General features: G+C 49.2%; 1 protein-coding gene across 1 annotated transcript in view; it reads right to left on the bottom strand.

Moving 5' to 3' along the window:
- Positions 1-24,738, bottom strand: part of PDE6B (phosphodiesterase 6B) — a 154,203-nt gene that overhangs the window by 21,243 nt on the left and 108,222 nt on the right. The window contains exon 19 of the mRNA XM_073655205.1: positions 22,063-22,137. Coding sequence (XP_073511306.1) covers positions 22,063-22,137 — 75 coding nt within the window. The remainder of the gene's footprint in view (positions 1-22,062; positions 22,138-24,738) is intronic.

Below are 24,738 nucleotides of genomic sequence, written 5' to 3'. Positions count from 1 at the left end.
TGGTCTTGAAGGTGAGTCAGGCAGTGATCCCTACCTAACCGTTTTATTCTCTAGTATTTCTCACATGAATGCTGTCATGGAACTGTGGGGAGTAAGGATGAGAGGACCCATGGATGTTTGGGTTCGTCGGGTTCGACCAAACCAGACTAAAAGTTTGGCTCGGGATCAAACTTGACACCGGACCCAAACCCAATAGAAGTCAATCGGGACCTGAAATTTGGTGCTTCAAAATGGCTGTAAAATGGTCATAGTAAAGGCTAGGGGGCTGCAAAAGGAAGCTTAATGGGGGTAAGAGCAGGACAATTGCCCTGCAAGCAAATGTCGATTGGAAAAGGACTTCAAGGGGTTCTATCACCATAGCAATCATGGTAAAATAGGAAGTAAATGAACAGAAGCACCTTACAAATTTCACCCACAGAGTATGGGGCAGAGTATCCCTACAGAAGCAGCTTACAAATGTCACCCACAGAGCATGGGGCACAGTACCTACACAGAAGCTGATAAAAAGTTTCACCCACAGAGCATTGGGCACAGTACCTACACAGAAGCTGATAAAAAGTTTCACCCACAGAGCATGGGGCACAGTACCTACACAGAAGCTGATAAAAAGTTTCACCCACAGAGCATGGGGCACAGTAGCTACACAGAAGCTGATAAAAAGTTTCACCCATAGAGCATGGGGCACAGTAGCTGATAAAAAATGTCACTCACAGAGCATGGTTTCACATTTTCCCCACAGAGCCAACTTTTACCTTCCGTAGCGTACAGTAGACCAGCCGCAAATAAAAACTCATAGTTTGAGTCTGGATACAGCTGGCGGTCCACCTCAAGGCTTGATACAGACGCCTACCCAATGCTGTTGCTTTAGGGTCCCAGGGGCCCGAAGTATTTCCCTTTAAAAAATTATTGATCAAAGCAGGCAACCACACCTGAATACTTCAGCTACGGAAATTGGAATTGGATTCCCTTTCTATTTTCTTGTTTGTTGGAACTGGGGCCATGATTAAGAGGGGACCCAGTGGAACACAAAGCGAAAGAGCTGGATGCACTCTCAGCCATCCAATCTCAAACCGCCTCTACTTGATCTGTCCCTCACCATTAGTACAGCAGTACTTGGGCCTACAAAATTATGCAGAACGTAAACATTGCACAGTGCACACAAGATTTTGTCCACAACATTACCATTGGCCAGAGTAACCCAACAGAAGCTGATTAAAAATTTCACCTTCAGACATTGGGGCACAGTAACCTCACAGGCAGGGGGTTGCAGAGAATACACAGTGACTTTTGGCACAGTACTCCCACAAGCAGGGTGGCAGAGTACACACAAAGGCTTAAAGGCATAGTTCCCACAGGCGGGGTTACAGAGTACACACAGAGGCTTTTTTTGCATGGTACTCCCACAGATATGGGCGCAAAGTAGACACAGCGAATTTTTGGCACAGTACTATCATGGACATGGGTGCATAAGATTTGAAAAATGTGTTTGCACACACAGTTCTATGACAGACATGAGTGCATAATAGTAAAATTTGTTTTTACGCACAGTACTATCAGAGACGTGGGGGTGTAAGAATAGAAAATTTTGTTTAGACGCACATGAATCCCACTGAGACAGTTTCAGAATAGAACAACTTTTGTGTAGACACAGTACTATCACAGACACGGGTGCAGAGTACACATAGAGAGTGTTTTTGGAAAATTGTGCACACACAAAACCTAATACTGTCCCTCACTACAGCTGCGCAGAGCAGAAATAAAAATAATAATCTTGAACCAGGAGAAAGGGGTCTAAGTGGAGGAGGTGGAAGAGGTGGAGGTGGATATGGTGGTGTAGGTGGAAGAGGCAAAGCAGCAGTAATCCAACAGTTTTTTTCTTTTTGTTTTTTTTTGTTTTTTTTGTTGTTGGTTTTTTTTTTCATTTTGTGTATGGAACTGACTTAAAGCAACCTAGATTTAACAAATCTAAAACTAGAGACCTTGAACAAGGAGTCATACATGCAAGTTGAAGAAAAAGTGGATGTGGCGGTATGGGTGGAAGAGGCAAGAGAGGAGTAATCCAACGCTGGGGTTTTTTTTGGTATATTTTGTATTTTTTTTTTTTACTTTTTTTTTTATGGAACTGACTTAAAACATAGAATTAACAAAACTAAAATTAGCAATCTGGAACAAGGAGTCGTACGTCCAAGTGGAGTAAGAGGTGGACGTGGCTATATAGGTGGATGAAGCAAGGGAGGAATAATCCAACACTTGGGGGGGGCTATATTTTTTTTTAATGGAACTAACTCAATACAACCTAGAATTAACAAAACTAAAACTAGAAAGTTAGAACCAGGAGGTGTAGGTGCAAGTGGTGGAAGATGTGGACGTAGCAGTGTAAGGTAGAAGAGGCAAGGGAGGAGTAATCCAACACAGTTTCTATTTTTTGTGTTTTTTTTGTTTTTTTTTTAGGGAATTGACTTCAAAGAACATAGAATGAACCCAAAATCAATTAACAAGCAACAACCATGGAGTGGAGGAGGCGGAGGTGGCAGTGTAGGTGGAGAAGACAGCGGAGGTAGCCAACACAGTTTTTGGGTTTTTTTATTTGGGGAGCAGGCACCCAAATGAAACGAATGGCAAATAAAGTTGAATACTGGCAGTTATGGACAAGTCCTGTGGGATACACGCCTGGTTAATTTTAAGGAATGTTACATTCCCCAAGTTAGATGTGGACAGGCTGATCGCTTGTCTGTGATCACACCCCCAGCCGTGCTAAATAGTGATGAGCGAGCACTAAAATGCTCAGATATTCGTTGCTCGGGTCAAGCAAATTGGAATACTCGGGTGCTCGACCCGAGCAACGAGCCCAATGTAAGTCTATGGGAAACTAGAGCATTTTTCAGGCGGCTCCCCCCGGCAGTCTGCAGAGGGCCTAAAAATTGCCCAAATCGATGGGAACAGTGCTCAAATGACATGGGAACAGCATGGGGAAGACCCCTGGAAGCATCTCTGACTCCCAGATCACTGCTGTCAATAACGTGGTCAGAGTATTATGCCACTTTTATGGACTCACAATAAAACATATAAAAATGAAACCAAAATGGATTTTCCTGGGAAATATGTTAAGGAACATCCTTTCCAGGGTAATGACTTGTATATAAGGCAAAATAAATAACCAAAAACAAAAATACTCCTTCACACCTTGGGCTATGTTCACACGTAGCGTTTTTGATGCGTTTTTGCACTTTTGCTTTGCTTGCAACCAAGACAAATGCATTCAGCAGGAAATGTCATTTTAACATTTTACAACCTTATCTGCCCATGTGGTGTGTGACACATCATCAGACACATGCATACAGTGCTGAAAAGACATGGGAACAGCATGGGGAAGACCTCTGGAAGCATCTCTGACTCCCAGGTCACTGCCTAAAAGAGTGCCCATCATAAGTGATCCTTGGCGCGTGCGAAGATTACTCCCGCCATGCACCTGTCGTTGCAGACTTGCAACAATCACCGTCCACGTCCTTGTCCCACTGCAGCGTTCAGTTGTCCCTACCCCATCATCTCTGACTCCCAGGTCACTGCCTAAAAGTGTGTCCATCATAAGTGATCCTTGGGGCGTGCGAAGATGACTCCCGCCATGCACCTGTCGTTGCAGACTTGCAACAATCACGGTCCACGTCCTTGTCCCACTGCAGCGTTCAGTTGTCCCTACCCCATTACTTGGAATGCAAGCTCAAGTATGCAGGCAGCCACCCACCCACCCACAGGCTGCAATACTATGCTGCCAGATTTCTGGGCAGCTCTTTGCACTTGAAATATGGCCTTTTAAGCTCGTGGAGGCGGAAGCTTTTCACAATCTCATGCCGGCGGCGGCCGGGTGTCCATACTCGGTCCCCAGCCGCCACTACATTTCCTGATATCGCCTCCGCCTTCCACAAGCATGGGTCCCACAACATTACCCGTGCCCTCCCCAGTGCACTTACTGGGAAGGACCGCCTAACCACAAACACGTGGACAGGTGAATGTGGCCAGGGACGGTATGGAGCCAGTCCACAACTTTTTTTACTGAGAGTTGTATTTAGCTCGGTGAAAGGACTGGCATAGAGGGAAACCGTATCTACCCTGCATGTCATTTCTCCTAGGAAGTCCTCTAAAGCTGCTTGCACTTGAAATGTGGCCTGAACATTACTGCTGGTACTTTTCTGTGGGAATTTGCTTGCCTCCTACCAGCCTGTAATATTTCCAGCAAACTATGGTACGACACCATGGTATTAACACTGCCCTAAGTACCAGTAGTGAAGCCATCCCCAATTTACTTCTCAGGAATTTTATTTGATGAACTGAGTGGCTGCCCAAATACTTTTTCTCACAAAGGAGCTGAAGATAGAGTGGCAGTAGGTGCAAGTTTCTCCAGCCTGTTAGATATTAGAGGATGAACGGCAGCACATTGGATCAGTGGTTAGCACTGAAGCCTTGCAGCACTGGGATCCTGTGTTCAAATCCCAGCAAGGACAACATCTGCAAGGACTTTGTATGTTCTCCCCGTGTTTGCGTGTGTTTCCTCCTCAGTAAAAATAGAGTGTCCGGGAACCTTCCCACACACTTTTCTTAGCCAGGACTGCTTCTCGGCAGGGTTGGACGGTCCCACCAGAGAATCCTCTGGTGTGCCTTGGCTTCTACCTCAGGAGAGTTCATGATAGCGCTAACTTTGCAGCTGCTATGGGGCTCTTGAGCGGGTAAAAAAGGTTATCCCTCAGAATCAAATCCTCTGGTGGGCACAATGTTTTTCAATCTGAAACAGCTTCTCAGTGGGAGTTGTATTTCACCAAAGCCATATTCTTTAGCTTGGTGAAAGGACTGGCATAGAGGGAAACAATATCTACTCCGGCTGTCATTTCTCCGTCACCAGGTTCCGCCCATTGTCACACACAACCATGCCTGGCTGTATGTTCAGCGGTGAGAGCCACAGATCAGGCTGCTGTGTTACAGATTTCAACAACTCTGCAGCGCTGGGCGGTTTGTCAATTAAGCCAAGGCAGTGCTGCAGTGCTGTCAGCTTATGACTGATGTAGTCATTTCGGAGATGGAGGAGGAGGTGCATGAGCTGAACAATGTGATTACATTGAGGTTAAATTGGTGACGCTGTTTTTTATACTAAAGAAAGATCCTATTGTTTTGTTTTTTTTACATTATATTTTAAGACAAATGCATTCACCGGGAAATGTAATTTTAACATTTTACAACCTTCTCTGGCAATGTGGTGTGTGACACATCATCAGACACATCCTGTTTTATTTATGATGGAGGGACTCTGAAAGTCATAAAGCCTATTTTTATAGGGCCATCAGATGGCCCTTACTATTCTTAAAAGGCCAGCAGTCGGCCCTCGCTATTGTTAGAGAGCCATCAGCCGGCTATGCTTTGTTGTTCCCATTATTAACAAGTGGGTCTCCTATACTGTTATTGCGTATCCAGTGACTGCAAGGGCTGCCAAAAATTTGGACGCAACCCAATACCCCTTTGAAGAGAAATAGAGGAGGGTCTCATTAAAAAAATGTTCCCATTATAAAGAAGCGGGTCTCCTATAGTGGTAATGCCCATGCTGTGACTGCAAGGGCTGCCAAAATTTGGGAAAAACCCCACTAAGAATTTAAAGACACAGAGCAGGGCCACAGTAACGACAAATTCCCATTAGAAAGGAGAGAGTCCGCTATACAGTTATAGGGTATGCAGTGAGTCCAACGACTGACCAATTTTAGGAAAAACCCCACTAAGAATTTAAAGACACATAGAGCAGGGCCACAGTAACAAGGTACGACATTTTCCCATTAGAAAGGAGAGAGTCTCCCATAGTGTTGGCCTATGCAGTGAATGCAAGAGCTGCCAAAAATTTGGAGGCACTTCAATGACCCTTGGAAGAGACGTGGAGGAGGGCCTCATAAAAAAATGTTCCCATTAGAAAGGAGCGGGCCTCATAAACACCCTTTAAAAAAATTATGTGGGTGTTGCATCACGGACCAAGGTCACCCTGTTGATATGGTGGTGGAGGATGAGGAGAAGGAGGAGGACAAGAGCAAATAGCCAAAATCAGGAAGCATATACCCATGTGTGGGTGTGAAAATGTGCATGGGAATACACCTCCCAAGAAAAGACACTGGATTTGAGTTAATGTTATGCTGCTATCATTCGTTTGTGTTGAGAAGTCTGGCCCAATCCAGCCCTTGTTCATTTTTATAAGAGTCAGACTGTCAGCATTTTCAGTTGACAGGCGAATGCGCTTATCTGTTATAATTCCACCAGTGGCACTAAAAACCCACTGTGATAAAACGCTGGCGGCAGGGCAGGCCAGGACCTCCAAGGCATAGAGAGCCAGTTCATTCCACATCTCCAGCTTGGATACCCAATAATTATAAGGCACAGCGGAATCACAGAGGATGTTGGTACGGTCGGCAAGGTACTCCCTCAGCATTTTCCCAAACTTTGCAATCCTTCTGAGAGTACCCCACGCCTCAGGGCCTGTGCGATGGGAGGGGCTGAGAAAACTCTCCCAGAACTTTGACAGTGTTCCCCTGCCTCTGCTGGATTGAAGTTGTGTCTCTCTCGCCTGTACTCCTTGGTTGTCCAACGAAGTGTGCCCTCTGCCGCCAGCATTTTCAGATGGGAATTTCTTTAATAGTTCCGCAACAAGGGCCTTCTTGTACAGCCCCATTTTTGTAGACCTGTCCACCTCAGGAGTAAGAGATACAAAGTTCTCCTTGTAGCGTGGGTCTAGAAGTGTCACCAACCAGTAATGACTGTCACCCAAAATTTTGAGAACGCGAGGGTCATAGGAAAGGCAGCGTAACATAAACTCAGCCATGCGTGCCAGACTAATAACAGGCAAGACTTCCATGTCCTCACCAAGAGGATGACTGACCATGCTCTCCTCCTCCTCTCTGTCCTCTGGCCATCCACGCTGAACAGACGGTATGACAGCTGTGCAGGTAGTACTGTCTATAGGGCATGAAACTAGCTCCTGTCCTTCCTCCTCCTCCTCCTCTTCCTCATTGTCACCCAATCAACGTTGGGATGAGATGAGGCTTGGCTGTGTGTAATCACCCTGTATGGTTCCTTGCTCCATCTCATCATGCTCCGCCTGCAATGCATCCTCTTTGATTGTGAGCAAAGAGCATTTCAGAAGACAGAGAAGCAGGATGGTGACGCTAATTATGGCGTCATCGCCGCTCACCATCTTGGTGGAGTCCTCAAAGTTTTGGAGGATGGTACATATGTCTTACATCCATGTCCACTCCTGAGGTCTTATGTGTGGAGTCTGAACTGAATACCGACAGCCTTGTTGATGCTGGTACTCAAGAACTGCCCTCTTCTGCTCATAAATCCTTCCCAACATCTGCAGTGTAGAGTTCCAATGCGTGGGGACATCACACACCAGTCTGTGAGCCGGAAGCTGCAAACGCTGCTGAAACACTGCAAGGGCGGCGGAAGCTGTAGCTGACTTTCTAAAATGGGCACACAGGCGGCGTACTTTAACAAGCAGATCCGGCAGCTCCGGGTAGGATTTGAGAAACCGCTGAACCACGAGGTTAAGCACATGGGCCAGGCATGGTACGTGTGTGAGCTCGTCTCGCCTCAGAGCCGCCACCAGGTTCCGGCCATTGTCACACACGACCATGCCTGGCTGTAGGTTCAGTGGTGTGAGCCACAGATTTGCCTGCTCTTTCAGAGCTGTCCACAACTCTTCAGCATTGTGCGGTTTTTCACCTAAGCATATTAGCTTCAGCACAGCCTGTTGCCGCTTGGCCGAGGCAGTGCTGCAGTGCTTCCAGCTTATGATTGATGTGGTCATTTCGGAGATTGAAGCTGAAGATGAGGAGGAGGCTGAAGAGGATGAGGTGCAAGAGCTGTAGACCGTGGGGGAAACCCTGATTGACCTAGGGCCCGCAATCCTTGGCGTCGGGAGGACGTGTTCCGTCCCAAGGTCCGACTGGGTCCCGGCTTCCACTATGTTAACCCAGTGTGCCGTCAACGAGATGTACCATCCCTGCCCACAAGCACTTGTCCACGTGTCCGTGGTTAGGTGGATTTTACCGGTAACTGTGTTGTTGAGAGCACGGCTAATGTTTTGGGACACGTGCTTGTGTAATGCGGGGATGGCACACCGGGAGAAATAGTGGCGGCTGGGGACCGAGTACCGAGAGACGGCCGCCGCCATCAGGTTGCGGAATGCTTCCATCTCCATGAGCCTAAAAGGCAACATTTCGAGCGCAAGCAGTCATGAAATGTGAGAATTTAGTGTGGGCTGTAGGGCGTTGGCTGCATATTTGCGCTTATGTTCCAAGGACAGGGGTATGGACAACTGAACGCTGCACTGGGACAAGGACATGGACGTTCTTCCTGATGCTGCTACTTGAGAGTGTGCAACGGCAGGTGCAGGACAGGAGGCGTCTTCGCATGCACCATGGACAGGGGATTGGCTTGCATGCACAACAGCGGAAGAAGCAATAGTGCCACCCACAGACACTGTTCCTGGACCCTGGGGTTCGGCCCACAAAGTGGGTGCTTTGCTGCCATGTGCCTGATCATGCTGGTGGTGGTCAGGCTGGTCGTTTTGCCACCCCTGCTGATTTTGGCCTGGCAGGTGGTGCAAATGGCCTTTTTGGGGTTATTGGCAGAATCTTTATAAAACAACCAGACTCGGGAAGACCTAACAGTTGTACTGGCAACTTCCTTCGTGTTGGTGTTACGGGGAACGGTTGCCTGCCTTCTGTCTGCGGCCACCACACTGCTTCTTCCTGCCTGTTGGGGTACTCTACCTCCCTCCCCCTGTGTGCTGCTGTCCTCGCTCTGCATGTCCTCCTGCCAGGTTGAGTCAGTTACTATATCATCCAACACCTCGTCTTCCACTTCCGTACCCTGGTCTTCCTCCTAACTTTCTGGCAATTGTGTCTCATCATCGTCTATCTCTTGTGACCCTTTCCCACCGTCGCCTTTGTGTGACCGTGGCTGCTCAAATATTTGGGCATCGCTACACGCGATCTCCTCTTGCCCCACTTCAAGTGGACCGGGCGAGAGACCCGAATCTATAAATGGAAAAGTGAACAGCTCTTCAGAGTGTCCAAGTGTAGGATCAGTTGCCTCTGGGTACTCGGCATGGTGGGAGAAGGAGGATCAGGGTGAGGAATATGCGGTCCAGACTCACGGCTACTGAGACTTGACCGTGTGGAAGACAGGGTGGTGGTGGTGGCTAAGTGACTGGAAGCATTATCCGCTGTCCAACCAACAACCTTTTGTCACTGCTCTGGGTTCAATAGTGGTGTGCTGCGGTCCCCTAGAAATTGGGACAGGAAGGTCAGGCGAGAAGATGTGGGTGTTTGTTGTGGCACAATTTCGGCTTGCCCACAGCCTTGTCCTCGGCCTCTGCATGCACTATTACCATCACGTCCAGTTCCCCGTCCCTTGCCACGTGCCTTGCCCATTTTAAATGAAGGACAGTATCTTCCACGGTCACTACAAATGACTGAGTTTGGAGCGAACTTATATGTGATCCGTGTGACGGAGAAAACAGAGTTTTAAATACCTGGCCTGTAGGTAAGTGTAGCGTCAGCGTCCCTGCCTCCTGCTAGGCAGGGACACTGTTCCCCTCACCTCTCCGCTCCGTGCCCGGCGTCTTCCTCCCGCTCTGCTGGCAGCGCGCGCTGCTTCCCGGCCACTGTGCTTAGGGCGCACGCGCGCTCCCCCTCTCTTAAAGGGGCCGCGCGCGCCGTCCAAAGGAGTCCCCGGCCAATGGCCGGAGGACCTCACCATATATAAGGCACCTCCTCCAAAATGGAGGTGCCCGAGCAATGTTGTTGCATAGCCTATCACTCTGCTTCAGCCCTCAGGTCCCGTTACCGGATACCTGCCAGTTACCTGCCAGTTACCTGCCAGATTCCTGCTTGATACCTGCCTGATACTTATCTATCTGCTTACATTCCTGTAAGTCTGCCTACCAGCCCTGCCAGTCTGTCTATGGATCTGATTGCCCGCTCACCTGGGAGCGCTCATCTGCTACCTGCCTGCTAGCCTACCTGGAGACTCTGCCGTCACGTGCTGTGACCACCTGCCTGTCCAGAGACTCTTGCCCGCTCACCTGGGAGCGTCCACCTCCTACCTGCCTGCTAGCCTACCTGGAGGCTCTGCCGTCACGTGCTGTGACCACCTGCCTGTCCAGAGACTCTATCCCGCTCACCTGGGAGCGTCCACCTGCTACCTGCCTGCTAGCCTACCTGGAGGCTCTGCCGTCACGTGCTGTGACCACCTGCCTGTCCAGAGACTCTTACTCGCTCACCTGGTAGCGTCCGCCTGCTACCTGCCTGCTAGCCTACCTGGAGGCTCTGCCATCACCTGCTGTGACCACCTGCCTGTCCAGAGACTCTTGCCCGCTCACCTGGGAGCCTCCACCTGCTACCTGCCTGCTAGTCTACCTGGAGGCTCAGCCGTCACTTGCTGTGACCACCTGCCTGTCCAGAGACTCTTGCCCGCTCACCTGGGAGCGTCCACCTGCTACCTGACTGCTAGCCTATCTGGAGGCTTAGCCGTCACTTGCTGTGACCACCTGCCTGTCCAGAGACTCTTGCCCGCTCACCTGGGAGCGTCCACCTGCTACCCGCCTGCTAGCCTATCTGGAGGCTTAGCCGTCACTTGCCGTGACCACCTGCCCTTCTACCCAGAGACTGTCCCCGTCACTTGCCGTGACCTCCTGCCCTTCTACCCAGAGACTGTCCCCGTCACTTGCCGTGACTACCTGCCCGCCTACCCTGGGAGCCACCCGCTTCCTTACAAGGACTGACCCTTTGTATCGTTGCTCAGAGGTTCCACCTCCCAGACCCGTTACAGTTTGCTCGGGCCATGGAACCCGGTGGCACCCAAGCTCCCTCGCTCTCGGACTTATGTCATGAACTTTCCCGTCAGAGGTCCCAACAGGAGTCCATCCTGAGTCACCTGCGTAGTGTTAACTCCCGCCTGGACACATTGTCTACCTCTTTGGGAGGTGCCTCCACACGCACACTTACTACCCCGGCACCGCCGCAGCCCATCAACACCATGGCATCTCTTCCCGGTCCCCGCCTCTCCGCTCCTCCTCGTTTTGGCGGAGATCCCAGCCAGGCACGGGGCTTCATTAACCAGTGCACTCTGCACTTCGAACTGTTGGCACACCAGTTTTCCACCGACCGAGCCAAAGTAGCCTTCACATGTCCCATCTCACGGGAGAGGCACTGGCTTGGCTAAATCCTCTATGGGAGAGAGGAGACCCCCTGGTGTCCAACCTGCCAGCCTTTCTCACGGCTTTCCGGAAAGTCTTTGACGAACCAGGACGGAAGACCTCATCCGCATCATCTCTGCTACGTCAAGGAAATCTCACCGTGGGCCAATATGCCATACGGTTCCGTACCCTTGCTTCGGAGCTGGCCTGGAAAAACGACGCCCTAGTGTCTGTCTTTTGGGAGGGTCTGTCCAGCCGTATTAAAGATGAACTCGCCGGTCGGGACATTCCTACCACTCTCGACGACTTAATAACTCTTGCCACCCGGATTGACATCCGGTTCCAGGAGCGCGCCAAAGAGGTCACCCGTGATAGGAGGTTTCCACGTCTAGCCCCTACCTTCCAGAAACCCATCACTTCTCCCGTTACTACCCAGGCGCACTCACCCGAACCTATGCAGGTCGACCAGACCAAGATGGTCAAGACCCGTCAAGAGTTACGCCGAGCCGAGGGGAGCTGCTTCTACTGTGGCAGTAAGGAGCACCGGATCCGTTCCTGCCCGGAGAGGTCGGGAAACGCCTGTGTCTAGGATCTCTCAGAGAGGTCGTCCTAGACAAGTATAAACCCTCTCCATCTCTGTTGCTGTCGATCTCTATCATCTGCGGGGAGAACCATTATTTTGAACTAGCCCAAATTGACTCTGGAGCTGCCGGAAATCTCATTTCTCAGTCCCTGGTAGAGAAATACCGCATTCCCACCAAACCCCTAGCTGTACTCTTATCTGTCGCTGCCGTAGATGGGGGTCTCTTACCACATCCTATCCAACTCATCACCGAATCCATAACCCTGCAGGTGGGAATGCTGGACTCTGAGAGCATCTTCTTTCATGTTCTGCCTGGACTCTCTCACGCCCTCTTGCTAGGCCTACCTTGGCTTCAGAAACATGCACCCGTGCTTGATTGGCAGACCGGAGAAGTCCTTCGCTGGGGACAGGACTGCCATAAGACTTGTTTAGTTCCTGTCCATCCTGTCCGTCCTTCTCCTACCCCAGCCAATCTACCTGGTCTTCCGGTTCCCTATTGGTCTTATGCGGACGTCTTTAATAAAAAGGAGGCAGAGACATTACCCCCTCATAGACCATACGACTGCCCAATCGACCTGATGCCCGGCGCTACTCCTCCCCGTGACGTATTTACCCTTTGTTCGCTGCTGAGACCCGGTCCATGTCTGAATATATTGAGGAGAATCTGGCCCGGGGATTTATCTGGAAATCGACCTCCCCGGCGGGAGCAGGCTTCTTCTTCGTCAAAAAGAAGGACGGCTCACTCCGTCCCTGTATAGACTATAGAGGCCTTAACCAGATCACGGTGAAGAATAAATACCCCCTTCCGCTCATTCCGGAATTATTTGACCGTCTGAGGGGGGCTAGAATCTTCACCAAGCTGGACCTCCGTGGGGCGTATAACTTGGTCCGTATCCGTCAGGGGGATGAATGGAAGACGGCATTCAACACCCGGTACGGCCACTATGAATACCTGGTAATGCCCTTCGGTCTCTGTAACGCTCCCGCCGTCTTTCAAGAGTTGGTCAATGACATCTTCCGGGACCTTCTCTACTCCTGCGTAGTGGTGTACCTGGACAACATCTTGGTCTTCTCTCCGGATCTTCTCACTCACCGGAGGGATGTTCGTCAGGTCCTGCTCAGGCTCAGGCAGAACCACCTCTATGCTAAATATGAGAAGTGCCTCTTTGAGCAGACCTCGCTTCCGTTTTTGGGCTACATAATCTCTCAGACCGGCCTACGAATGGATCCTGAGAAACTGTCTGCCATCCAGAAGTGGCCCTGACCAGAGGGGTTGAAGGCTATTCAGCGGTTCCTGGGCTTCGCCAACTATTACCGCCTCTTCATACCGCACTTCTCTTCCCGGACTGCCCCAATCTCTGCGCTCACCCGTAAGGGCACTAATCCCAGAAAATGGCCGCCCGAAGCAGAGGAAACCTTTCTTTCCTTAAAACAGGCTTTCTCTTCCGCCCCGGTGCTGCATCGTCCGGACGGCAACAAACAATTCTTCCTGGAAGTGGACGCCTCCTCCTCTGGAGCCGGAGCGGTACTTACCCAAAAGTCGTCTTCCGGAAGAATGGTAACTTGCGGCTTCTTCTCCAAACTCTTCTCCCCTTCTGAGCGCAATTATTCTATAGGAGACTGAGAGTTATTGGCCATTAAGCTGGCACTGGAGGAGTGGCATTACCTGCTCGAGGGGGCTCTTCACCCGGTAATTATTTACACGGACCACAAGAACTTGGCTTACCTCCAGAGCGCCCAGAGACTTAACCCGCGCCAAGCCCGGTGGTCCTTGTTTTTTGCCCGCTTTGATTTCGTTCTTCATTTTCGCCCGGCAGACAAAAACATCAAAGCTGACGCCTTGTCCCGATCCTTCCTGGTGTCTGATCTAGAGGAGGAGCCTAAGCACATCATTGATCCCGCCAGAGTAATGCAGGTGGCCCCCGTGAATCTAAATCGTCTCCCTCCCGGTAAGGCGTTCGTCACAGTACCTGATCGGAAGAAGGTCCTACACTGGGGTCACTCATCTAAGCTAGCTGGCCACGCCGGTCAGAAAAAAAACCTCCAGCTTATTACCCGGCATTACTGGTGGCCTACCCTGCACAAGGACGTAATAGACTTTGTTTCAGCCTGTGTGTCCTGCGCCCGCAACAAGGTTCCGAGACACCTGCCAGCCGGTCGCCTCCTTCCTCTTCCAGTACCAGCTGCCCTGTGGCAGCATATAGCTATGGACTTTATAACGGATCTCCCTGTCTCTGCCGGTTGTACGGTCATTTGGGTGGCCGCTGACCGCTTTTCCAAGATGGCTCACTTCATTCCCCTGCCCGGTCTCCCGTCTGCACCCAAGCTGGCTAAAGACTTTATCCGCCACATCTTCCGTCTCCATGGCCTGCCCCTCCACATCGTGTCGGATCGTGGGGTTCAGTTCACCTCACACTTCTGGAGAGCCACATGTAAGCTGCTTAACGTCACCCTGGACTTCTCCTCCGCTTACCACCCACAGTCCAATGGTCAAGTGGAGCGGATCAATCAGATCCTGACCAGTTACCTCCGGCACTTCGTTAATGCCCACCATTCGGACTGGGTGGATCTCCTATCATGGGCCGAGTTCTCTTACAATAATCACGAGAGCGAATCTTCCTCTAAATCCCCGTTTTTTGTAGTCTTCGGTCAGCATCCTCGGATCCCATTTCCCGTCTCCACCTCAGTGGACAATCCGGCTGCGGAATCTCTCGTTAGCGAATTCTCCTCCATTTGGGAGAGTACCCGATCCGCACTCCTTCAGTCGTCCGAGCGAATGAAAAAACACGCTGACAAAAAACGCCTGGATCCTCCACAATTCCGTCCTGGAGATAAAGTCTGGCTCTCGTCCAAGTATGTTCGGCTCAAGATTCCTTCCTACAAGTTAGGGCCTCGGTTCATCGGCCCACTGGAAGTTATCAAACAAATTAATCCGGTGGCCTATAAATTGAAACTCCCGGCCAACTTGCGGATCCCTAACTCCTTCCATGTATCTCTCCTCAAACCCGTGGTACTTAACTCTTTTTCCAAGTCTACAGGTACGCCTCCTGCTCCGGTTTCCGCTGAAAACGAGTTTGAGGTAGAGAACATTCTGGCCACCAAAAGGGTAAGAGGAAAGACCTTTTTTTCTAGTAGATTGGAATGGGTTTGGTCCTGAGGAGAGAACGTGGGAGCCCCGGGAGAACATCCATGCCCCTCTCATCCTTGATAAATTTCTGTCTGGCCTAAAAAAGGGGGGGCCTAAAGGGGGGGTACTGTAGCTTCGGCGTCCCTGCCTCCTGCTAGGCAGGGACGCTGTTCCCCTCACCTCTCCGCTCCGTGCCCGGCATCTTCCTCCCGCTCTGCTGGCAGCACGCGCTGCTTCCCGGCCACTGTGCTTAGGGCGCGCGCGCGGGCGCTCCCCCTCTCTTAAAGGGGCCGCACGCGCCGTCCTAAGGAGTCCCCGGCCAATGGCCGGAGGACCTCACCATATATAAGGCACCTCCTCCAAAATGGAGGTGCCCGAGCAATGTTGTTGCATAGCCTATCACTCTGCTTCAGCCCTCAGGTCCCGTTACCGGATACCTGCCAGTTACCTGCCAGATTCCTGCTTGATACCTGCCTGATATTTGTCTATCTGCTTACATTCCTGCGGTCCGACAGTCTGCCTACCAGCCCTGCCAGTCTGTCTATGGATCTGATTGCCCGCTCACCTGGGAGCGCTCATTTGCTACCTGCCTGCTAGCCTACCTGGAGGCTCTGCCATCACGTGCTGTGACCACCTGCCTGTCCAGAGACTCTTGCCTGCTCACCTGGGAGCGTCCACCTGCTACCTGCCTGCTAGCCTACCTGGAGGCTCTGCCGTCACGTGCTGTGACCACCTGCCTGTCCAGAGACTCTTGCCCGCTCACCTGGGAGCGTCCACCTGCTACCTGCCTGCTTGCCTACCTGGAGGCTCTGCTGTCACCTGCTGTGACCACCTGCCTGTCCAGAGACTCTTACCCGCTCACCTGGGAGCGTCCGCCTGCTACCTGCCTGCTAGCCTACCTGGAGGCTCTGCCATCACCTGCTGTGACCACCTGCCTGTCCAGAGACTCTTGCCCGCTCACCTGGGAGCCTCCACCTGCTACCTGCCTGCTAGTCTACCTGGAGGCTCAGCCGTCACTTACTGTGATCACCAGCCTGTCAAGAGACTGTCCCCGTCACTTGCCGTGACCTCCTGCCCTTCTACCCAGAGACTGTCCCCGTCACTTGCCGTGACCTCCTGCCCTTCTACCCAGAGACTGTCCCCGTCACTTGCCGTGACTACCTGCCCGCCTACCCTGGGAGCCACCCGCTTCCTTACAAGGACTGCCCCTTTGTATCGTTGCTCAGAGGTTCCACCTCCCAGACCCGTTACAGTAAGTAGTTTGAACAGCAAACTGCGGTGAATTGCTTCAATGAAACACTAAAGGAAACTTTTAATGGAGGCCAGAAATGGCAGTATTTTCTGACAACGTATATGTGATCCGTGTGACGGAGAAAACAGAGTTTTAAATATCTGGCCTGTAGGTAAGTAGTTTGAACAGAAAACTGCGCTGAATTGCTTCACTGACACACTAAAGGAAATTTTTAGTGGAGGCCAGAAATGGCAGTATTTTCTGACAACGTATATGTGATCTGTGTGACGGAGAAAACAGAGTTTTAAATACCTGGCCTGTAGGTGAGTAGTTTGAACAACAAACTGCGGTGAATTGCTTCACTGACACACTAAAGGAAATTTTTAATGGACACCAGAAATGGCGGTATTTTCTGACAATGTATATGTGATCCATGTGACGGAGAAAACAGAGTTTTAAATAGCTGGATTTCTAGAGCTCTAATATGGAAAGTACCTGGCTGTATTCTGCAGTGCCAACAAGCAAATGGCGCAGAAAAAACGGTGTTCTCTGGATTGCTTTTTAAGCATATAATGAGGATTAAGATCCAAAGAAAAGTATTCCTGGCCCCTGAGACCTGAGCCTTTGTATAGAAATTTCTAACAGCAGCAGAAGGCAGCCTCTTGTGCTATATGCACTGCAGTCTGCTATATACACTGCCTGCCTATACACCCTGCCTGCCTGATATCTCTGCAGATGGATTAGTCCTCAGAAGGACTGTTTGTTAAGATGGATATGTGTAATGTACGGTTTTTCTCCCTACACTACCTAATACACAAGCAAATCTGTCCCTGACGCAGCAGCACCTCTCCCTACACGAGCAAATGGCGCAGAAAAACGGTGTTCTCTGGATTGCTTTTTAAGCAAATAATGAGGATTAAGATCCAAAGAAAAGTATTCCTGGCCCCTGAGACCTGGGCCTTTGTATAGAAATATCTAACAGCAGCAGAAGGCAGAATTGCAATGGAGCCTCTTGTGCTATATGCACTGCAGTCTGCTATATACACTGCCTGCCTATACACCCTGCCTGCCTGATATCTCTGCAGATGGATTAGTCCTCAGAAGGACTGTTTGTTAAGATGGATATGTGTAATGTACGGTTTTTCTCCCTACACTACCTAATACACAAGCAAATCTGTCCCTGACGCAGCAGCACCTCTCCCTACACGAGCAAATGGCGCAGAAAAACGGTGTTCTCTGGATTGCTTTTTAAGCAAATAATGAGGATTAAGATCCAAAGAAAAGTATTCCTGGCCCCTGAGACCTGGGCCTTTGTATAGAAATATCTAACAGCAGCAGAAGGCAGAATTGCAATGGAGCCTCTTGTGCTATATGCACTGCAGTCTGCTATATACACTGCCTGCCTATACACCCTGCCTGCCTGATATCTCTGCAGATGGATTAGTCCTCAGAAGGACTGTTTGTTAAGATGGATATGTGTAATGTACGGTTTTTCTCCCTACACTACCTAATACACAAGCAAATCTGTCCCTGACGCAGCAGCACCTCTCCCTACACGAGCAAATGGCGCAGAAAAACGGTGTTCTCTGGATTGCTTTTTAAGCAAATAATGAGGATTAAGATCCAAAGAAAAGTATTCCTGGCCCCTGAGACCTGGGCCTTTGTATAGAAATATCTAACAGCAGCAGAAGGCAGAATTGCAATGGAGCCTCTTGTGCTATATGCACTGCAGTCTGCTATATACACTGCCTGCCTATACACCCTGCCTGCCTGATATCTCTGCAGATGGATTAGTCCTCAGAAGGACTGTTTATTAAGATGGATATGTGTAATGTACGGTTTTTCTCCCTACACTACCTAATACACAAGCAAATCTGTCCCTGACGCAGCAGCACCTCTCCCTACACGAGCAAATGGCGCAGAAAAACGGTGTTCTCTGGATTGCTTTTTAAGCAAATAATGAGGATTAAGATCCAAAGAAAAGTATTCCTGGCCCCTGAGACCTGGGCCTTTGTATAGAAATATCTAACAGCAGCAGAAGGCAGAATTGCAATGGAGCCTCTTGTGCTATATGCACTGCAGTCTGCTATATACACTGCCTGCCTATACACCCTGCCTGCCTGATATCTCTGCAGATGGATTAGTCCTCAGAAGGACTGTTTATTAAGATGGATATGTGTAATGTACGGTTTTTCTCTCTACACTACCTAATACACAATCAAATCTCTCCCTGACGCAGCAGCTCCTCTCCCTACACTATCTGATCCGGAGTGACTGTGACGAGCATGGCGGTGCCAGGTCTGATATAGACCTGATGACGCTGTGCGGTCAGCCAATCACTGTAATGCCCACAACCAACATGGCTGCGGCATTACAGTGCATGGCAGGCAATCCCTGCATGTTCATTGGCTCTATAAAGAGCGCCAAACATGCAGGGAGGGGACCCGAGTTCCCGCCCGAGCCACCCGGAAATACTCGGTGAGCGCCGAGCATCTCGAGCAGTGAGATGCTCGGGCGAGCACCGAGCAGTAGCGAGCATGCTCGCTCATCACTAGTGCTAAACACACATTACGACAGTACACTTGCTGCAGGGCAGGCCAGGCCAGTACCTCCAAGACATAAAGGACAAGCTCAGCCCATGTGTCCAATTTGGAAACACAAAAGTTAAATGGGGCAGACCCATCAGTTAGTACTTGTAGATGTGTAGACAGATACTCCTCCACCATGTTGTTGTCACACTGGCGCCTGCTAATATGTATCTTATTACATGGTGGTGCTGTATGCTGTGGCGTGTTCATAAAGTTTTCCCACATTTCAGCCATGCTATCCCTGCCTTCCGAGGTGCTGGCGGTGCCCCAGTTGAGTTGCCGACTTTCTCCTCTGCCTCTGCCTTGTTCTTCCATTGAGTTCCTGCTGTCAGGTGGGAAACTGATCAGTAGTCTTTCTACCAGCATGTGCTTGTATTTAAACATCTTGTGCTCCTGCTCCAGTGATGGAAGTAATGATGGTACATTGTTCTTGTCATGGGGATCCAGCAGTGTGGCCACCCAGTAATCTGCACTAGTGATAATATGGGCAACTCGGTGGTCGTTGCGCAGGCACAGCAGCATGTATTGGCTCATGTTTGTCAGTCTGCCCAGAGGCAACGACAAGCTGTCCTTAGTGGGAGGTGTATTGTCTGGATTTTTTGTTTCCCCCCAACCATGTTCAACTGATGCCCGTGAGCTGATCTGAGTGCCACCCTGTTGTGAACGCAGTTGTTCCTCCTCCTCAACCTCCCAAACTGTCCCCTGGCTGTACAGTAGGGTACCTGGCCATTGTTGGGACAGTAACCCACCCTCTGAGCCATATGTGGATGACAGGCGTGATAATGGTGTGAATTGGCCCTGCTCCTCTTCCCCCTGTGCCACCGCCTCATCCATCTTTGCCTGATTTGTTTTTTCCAGTAGGCATATAAGTGCTATAGTAACGCTGATGATGGCATCATCAGCGCTGGCCATATTGGTGGAGTATTCAAAGCTGTGCAACACGGCACACACATCACACATGAAGACCCACTCATTGGTGGTGAAGTGGTGTTGTTCCGCGGAGCGACTCAGCCGTGCATGCTGCAGCTCAAACTCCATTATTGCCTGCTGCTGCTCAGAGTCTCTCCAGCATATGCAAGATGGAGTTCCACCTTGTTGATACATCGCATATCAGCCGGTGAGCGGGAAGGCAGAAGTGACGCTGCTGCACAGACAGGCGAGCAGCAGCAGGGTGAGAATGCCGAAATCGAGCACACACTACCCCCACTTTCAGCAGCAACTCTGACATATGTGGGTAGTTTTTCTGGAAGCTCTGCATCACCAAGTTCAGCATATGCGCCAGGCAAGGGATGTGCGTCAAACTGGCTAGGCCAATTGCTGCCACGAGATTTCGTCCGCTATCGCACAACACCAGGACAGGTTTGAGGTTCACCGGCAACCACTCATCTGTCTGCCGTTTGATCCCAGTCCACAGCTCCTGCATGTTATGGGATTTGTCCGCCAAACAGAGGAGTTTAAGAACAGCCTGCTGTCGTTTCCCCCTTGCTGTGTTGAAGTTGGTGGTGCAGGTCTTACTGTGACCGGATGAGGAGGTGGTGGAGTAAGCGTAGTAGGAGGAGGAGGCAACCTGGACAGATAAACATCCAAGGTGGTGGTAGGAAGTGAGCTAGAACACCGTCCTTCTCTGTCCTAGCCACCACTATATTTACCTAGTGGGCAGTGAGGGAGATGTAATGTCCCTTGCCATGTTTACTGGTCCACGTATCGGTGCAGGGCAGAGATGGCCTGCCTGGAAAAGTAGTGGCAGTTGGGAACAATGTACTTCGGGACAGCCACTGCCATCAGTTTTTTAAAACTGTCTGTCTCCACCAGCAGGAATGGCGGCATTTCAAAGGCCAGTAATTTGGAAATGCTGTCATTCAGTGCCACAGCTTATGGGTGGCTAGGGGGGTATCTCCTCTTTCTCACAAGAGTTTGGGGGATGGAAAGCTGAACACTTCCATGGGACAGTGTGGTGATGCTCGGTGAAGGTGAGGTCACATCCTCTCTTGCAGGGAGGCAGGTGCCCCTGTTGATCACGAGCGGAAAGAAGAGGCTGAGACCATAGCAAAAGAGAGCAGGAGGAGGCTCAGATCTGTCATGCTTTTTAAGGTACTCCACTGCACCTTGTGCTTGGAATTGAGATGCCTTGCCATGCACTTGGTGCTCAGGTTCAGAAGATTTAAGTCTCGTTTCAGAGTCTGACAACACAGCATGCAAACCACCCATGCCACGCCAGGGAGCTCTTTGGAGCTGTCTTTGTTGTGCTGATTTCAGCGGCGCAGTGGGCAGTAGCAGCCAACTTACTGGCTAGAGGCCGCCCGCTGTGCCTTTGCACCCTGCTCCCTCTTTTGCTGTCCTGCTGAGAAGTGTGGCGACATCCTCTTCCTCCAAACTACGCACGTCACTAGGATGGCCTCTGCTCCATGCGGTGTCTAGGACCTCATCATCCCCCGCATCATTTTCCACTGACTCCTCAACCCTGTCCTCGTTGTCAGTCTGCACACTGCAGAAAGGCACTGCAGTTGGCAACTGAGTTTCGTCATCATCTGATATGTGCTGTGGTAGCAGAAGAGACTGCTGCATGACTTGGGGCTCCAACTTCTTGGCTTATTTGCACAGGGTGAAATGGAAGCTGTATGACCATGATCCTCAGGTGCCAACTCTGCAATTTTTGCAGTGGACTGGGTGGAAGGTAATGCGAAAGAACTGGAGGCACTCTCAACCATCTAACATCTTTTCAACATCTTGTGGTCTCATCATTCGTGTAGTGGTATTAGGGCCTACAAAAGGACGCATAACATCCTGTTGCCTGCGTGCACCAGAGGAAGGTGCTGCTGAGTGCACACAGCGGCTTTGGCCACAGTACTCCCAAGGCGAGGTTTGAAAGTACACACAGCAACTTTTTTGTACAGTCAGATTCTGTTACTCATTCCAGCTACATCCTGTGCCTAAACTAATAAGAACAGAATAGCGACAGCGCTCATGATCCGGCCTTTATACAGACCAGGTCACATGGTGCTCCAGCCAATCACAGCTATGCCAATACTTGTCTGGCGAACCCGAACAGTAAACCGGATGTACATTAGTAAGTCCGCGTTTGGGGTTCGGTACCGGACAAAAGGTGTCCAGTATGGACCCCGAACTTTACCATTGGATTTCGCTTATCCTTAGGGGGGAGTAATAACTACTTTGATTTACTCTGTCTTATGAAAGCATCCTGCTATCTATATGAAGGAGGGGTTCTTAGTAAGATGACCATTTCATAACATTAGTAAGATGACCATTTCATAATATGATTATTCAATATAAAATACATTCACTCACAATAGGCTGTTGCTGAAGTACAGTTCTTTCCAAGTCACCTTGTTCCCAGAATTCAGCTGCAACTAAAAGAGCTACCTGTTAAATAAGACACAATTTAATAAAGAATAATCATTCTATAATCCATATGTGGAGATGACAGAATATAATTTATTACACTAACAACTGTATGAATATGGCAAGTCCTGCTCATTGCCTGGGAATTAACACTTATAAGTGGAGTGGTGGTCAATCATGCACATTGTAAATTCAAAGGGAAACAGAGGTATACTATAAAAGCCATGATCACCAATAAATAATTAGATGTAGAAAAATATATATACATTTTATTTAACATGAATACATACGTCAAAAGACACAAAAATATATTAAAACACAAGTAAAAACTCAGTGCTGACAATCACTGAGTGAAGGCCCATCCACAAAATGTACTAACCCCTTAAATGCACATGCAGAGGGTAACCACTACCCAATATTATCTCTGATGGTTAATACCACATAATGGCCAAGTTATGGTCACATGAAAAAATATGTGCAGGGTTTCATCCATGCAGGTTATGGGTATATTCACTCTTCGGTGAAGGAATTTTCTGCAAGGTTTATAGATCTCATGACTTTATAGGCAGTTTGCCTTATGCTCTGATATAAGTGTTGCCTGTCTCTATTTTTTGCCTGAACAATCTATATTCCCTCTTTGTACACATGGGAGCTATACTTATTGATTTATAGTCTGTTCTATGCTTAGGTATATGTGTTGCCTGGCTCTATTATATGCTGGAACAGTCTATATTCGCTTTGTGAACATATGGGAGCTATACTTATTGACTTGCTCATTATGCTGATATGCTAGTCTATTTGATGTTTCAGATCTGATTGTGCTGTCACCATATCTCCTTTTGAGGGTTAAATATAAATATACATTGTCTTTAGTAGGGTTCATGACTGTGTAATCTTGGCACATCTAATCTGAAACATATTTTTTCATGTGACCACATCTGGGCCATTATGGGGTATCAACCCACAGAGTTAATATTGGATAGTGGTTACCCTCTGCTTGTGTATCTCTTACCTTATACAGGGACTAGTATATTAGTAATGTTTATGACTGTGTAATCTTGGCTCACTTATTATGAAACATATTTTTTCATGTGACCATAACTTGGCCATTATGTGGTATTAACCAGAGATAACATTGGGTAGTGGTTGCCCTTTGCATGTGCATTTAAGGGGTTAGTACATTTTGTGGATGGGCCTTCACTCAGTGATTGTCAGCACAGAGTTTTTACTTGTGTTTTAATATATTTTTGTGTCTTTTGACGTACAATACCGACCAAAAGTTTGGACACACCTACTCATTTAAAGATTTTTCTGTATTTTCTTGACTATGAAAATTGTACATTCACACTGAAGGCATCAAAACTATGAATTAACACATGTGGAATTATATACTTAACAAAAAAGTGTGAAACAACTGAAAATATGTCTTATATTCTAGGTTCTTCAAAGTAGCCACCTTTTGCTTTGATGACTGCTTTGCACACTTTTGGCATTCTCTTGATGAGCTTCAAGAGGTGGTCACTGGAAATGGTCTTCCAACAATCTAGAAGGAGTTCCCAGAGATGCTTAGCACTTGTTGGCCCTTTTGCCTTCACTCTGAAGTCCAGCTCACCCCAAACCATCTCGATTGGGTTCAGGTCTGGTGACTGTGGAGGCCAGGTCATCTGGCGTAGCACCCCATCACTCTCCCTCTTGGTCAAATAGCCCTTACACAGCCTGGAGGTGTGTTTGGGGTCATTGTCCTGTTGAAAAATAAATGATGGTCCAACTAAACGCAAACCGGATGGAATAGCATGCCGCTGCAAGATGCTGTGGTAGCCATGCTGGTTCAGTATGCCTTCAATTTTGAATAAATCCCCAACAGTGTCACCAGCAAAGCACCCCCACACCATCACACCTCCTCCTCCATGATTCACGGTGGGAACCAGGCATGTAGAGTCCATCCGTTCACCTTTTCTGCATCGCACAAAGACACGGTGGTTGGAACCAAAGATCTCAAATTTGGACTAATCAGACCAAAGCACAGATTTCCACTGGTCTAATGTCCATTCCTTGTGTTCTTCAGCCCAAACAAGTGTCTTCTGCTTGTTGCCTGTCCTTAGCAGTGGTTTCCTAGCAGCTATTTTACCACGAAGGCCTGCTGCACAAAGTCTCCTCTTAACAGTTGTTGTAGAGATGTGTCTGCTGCTAGAACTCTGTGTGGCATTGACCTTGTCTCTAATCTGAGCTGCTGTTAACCTGCGATTTCTGAGGCTGGTGACTTGGATAAACTTATCCTCAGAAGCAGAGGTGACTCTTGGTCTTCCTTTCCTAGGGCGGTCCTCATGTGAGCCAGTTTCTTTGTAGCGCTTGATGGTTTTTGCAACTGCACTTGGGGACACTTTCAAAGTTTGCCCAATTTTTCAGACTGACTGACCTTCATTTCTTAAAGTAATGATAGCCACTCGTTTTTCTTTACTTAGCTGCTTTTTTCTTACCATAATACAAATTCTAACAGTCTATTCAGTAGGACTATCAGCTGTGTATCCACCAGACTTCTGCACAACACAACTGATGGTCCCAACCCCATTTATAAGGCAAGAAATCCCACTTATTAAACCAGACAGGGCACACCTGTGAAGT

The sequence above is a fragment of the Phyllobates terribilis genome, unplaced genomic scaffold, assembly GCF_046119375.1.
Source record: "Phyllobates terribilis strain yellow unplaced genomic scaffold, ASM4611937v1 Scaffold_1__5_contigs__length_1240528914, whole genome shotgun sequence".
NCBI lineage: Eukaryota > Metazoa > Chordata > Amphibia > Anura > Dendrobatidae > Phyllobates > Phyllobates terribilis.
The sequence above is the reverse complement of the archived record's forward strand: the minus strand, read 5'-3'. Positions and strand labels throughout refer to the sequence as shown.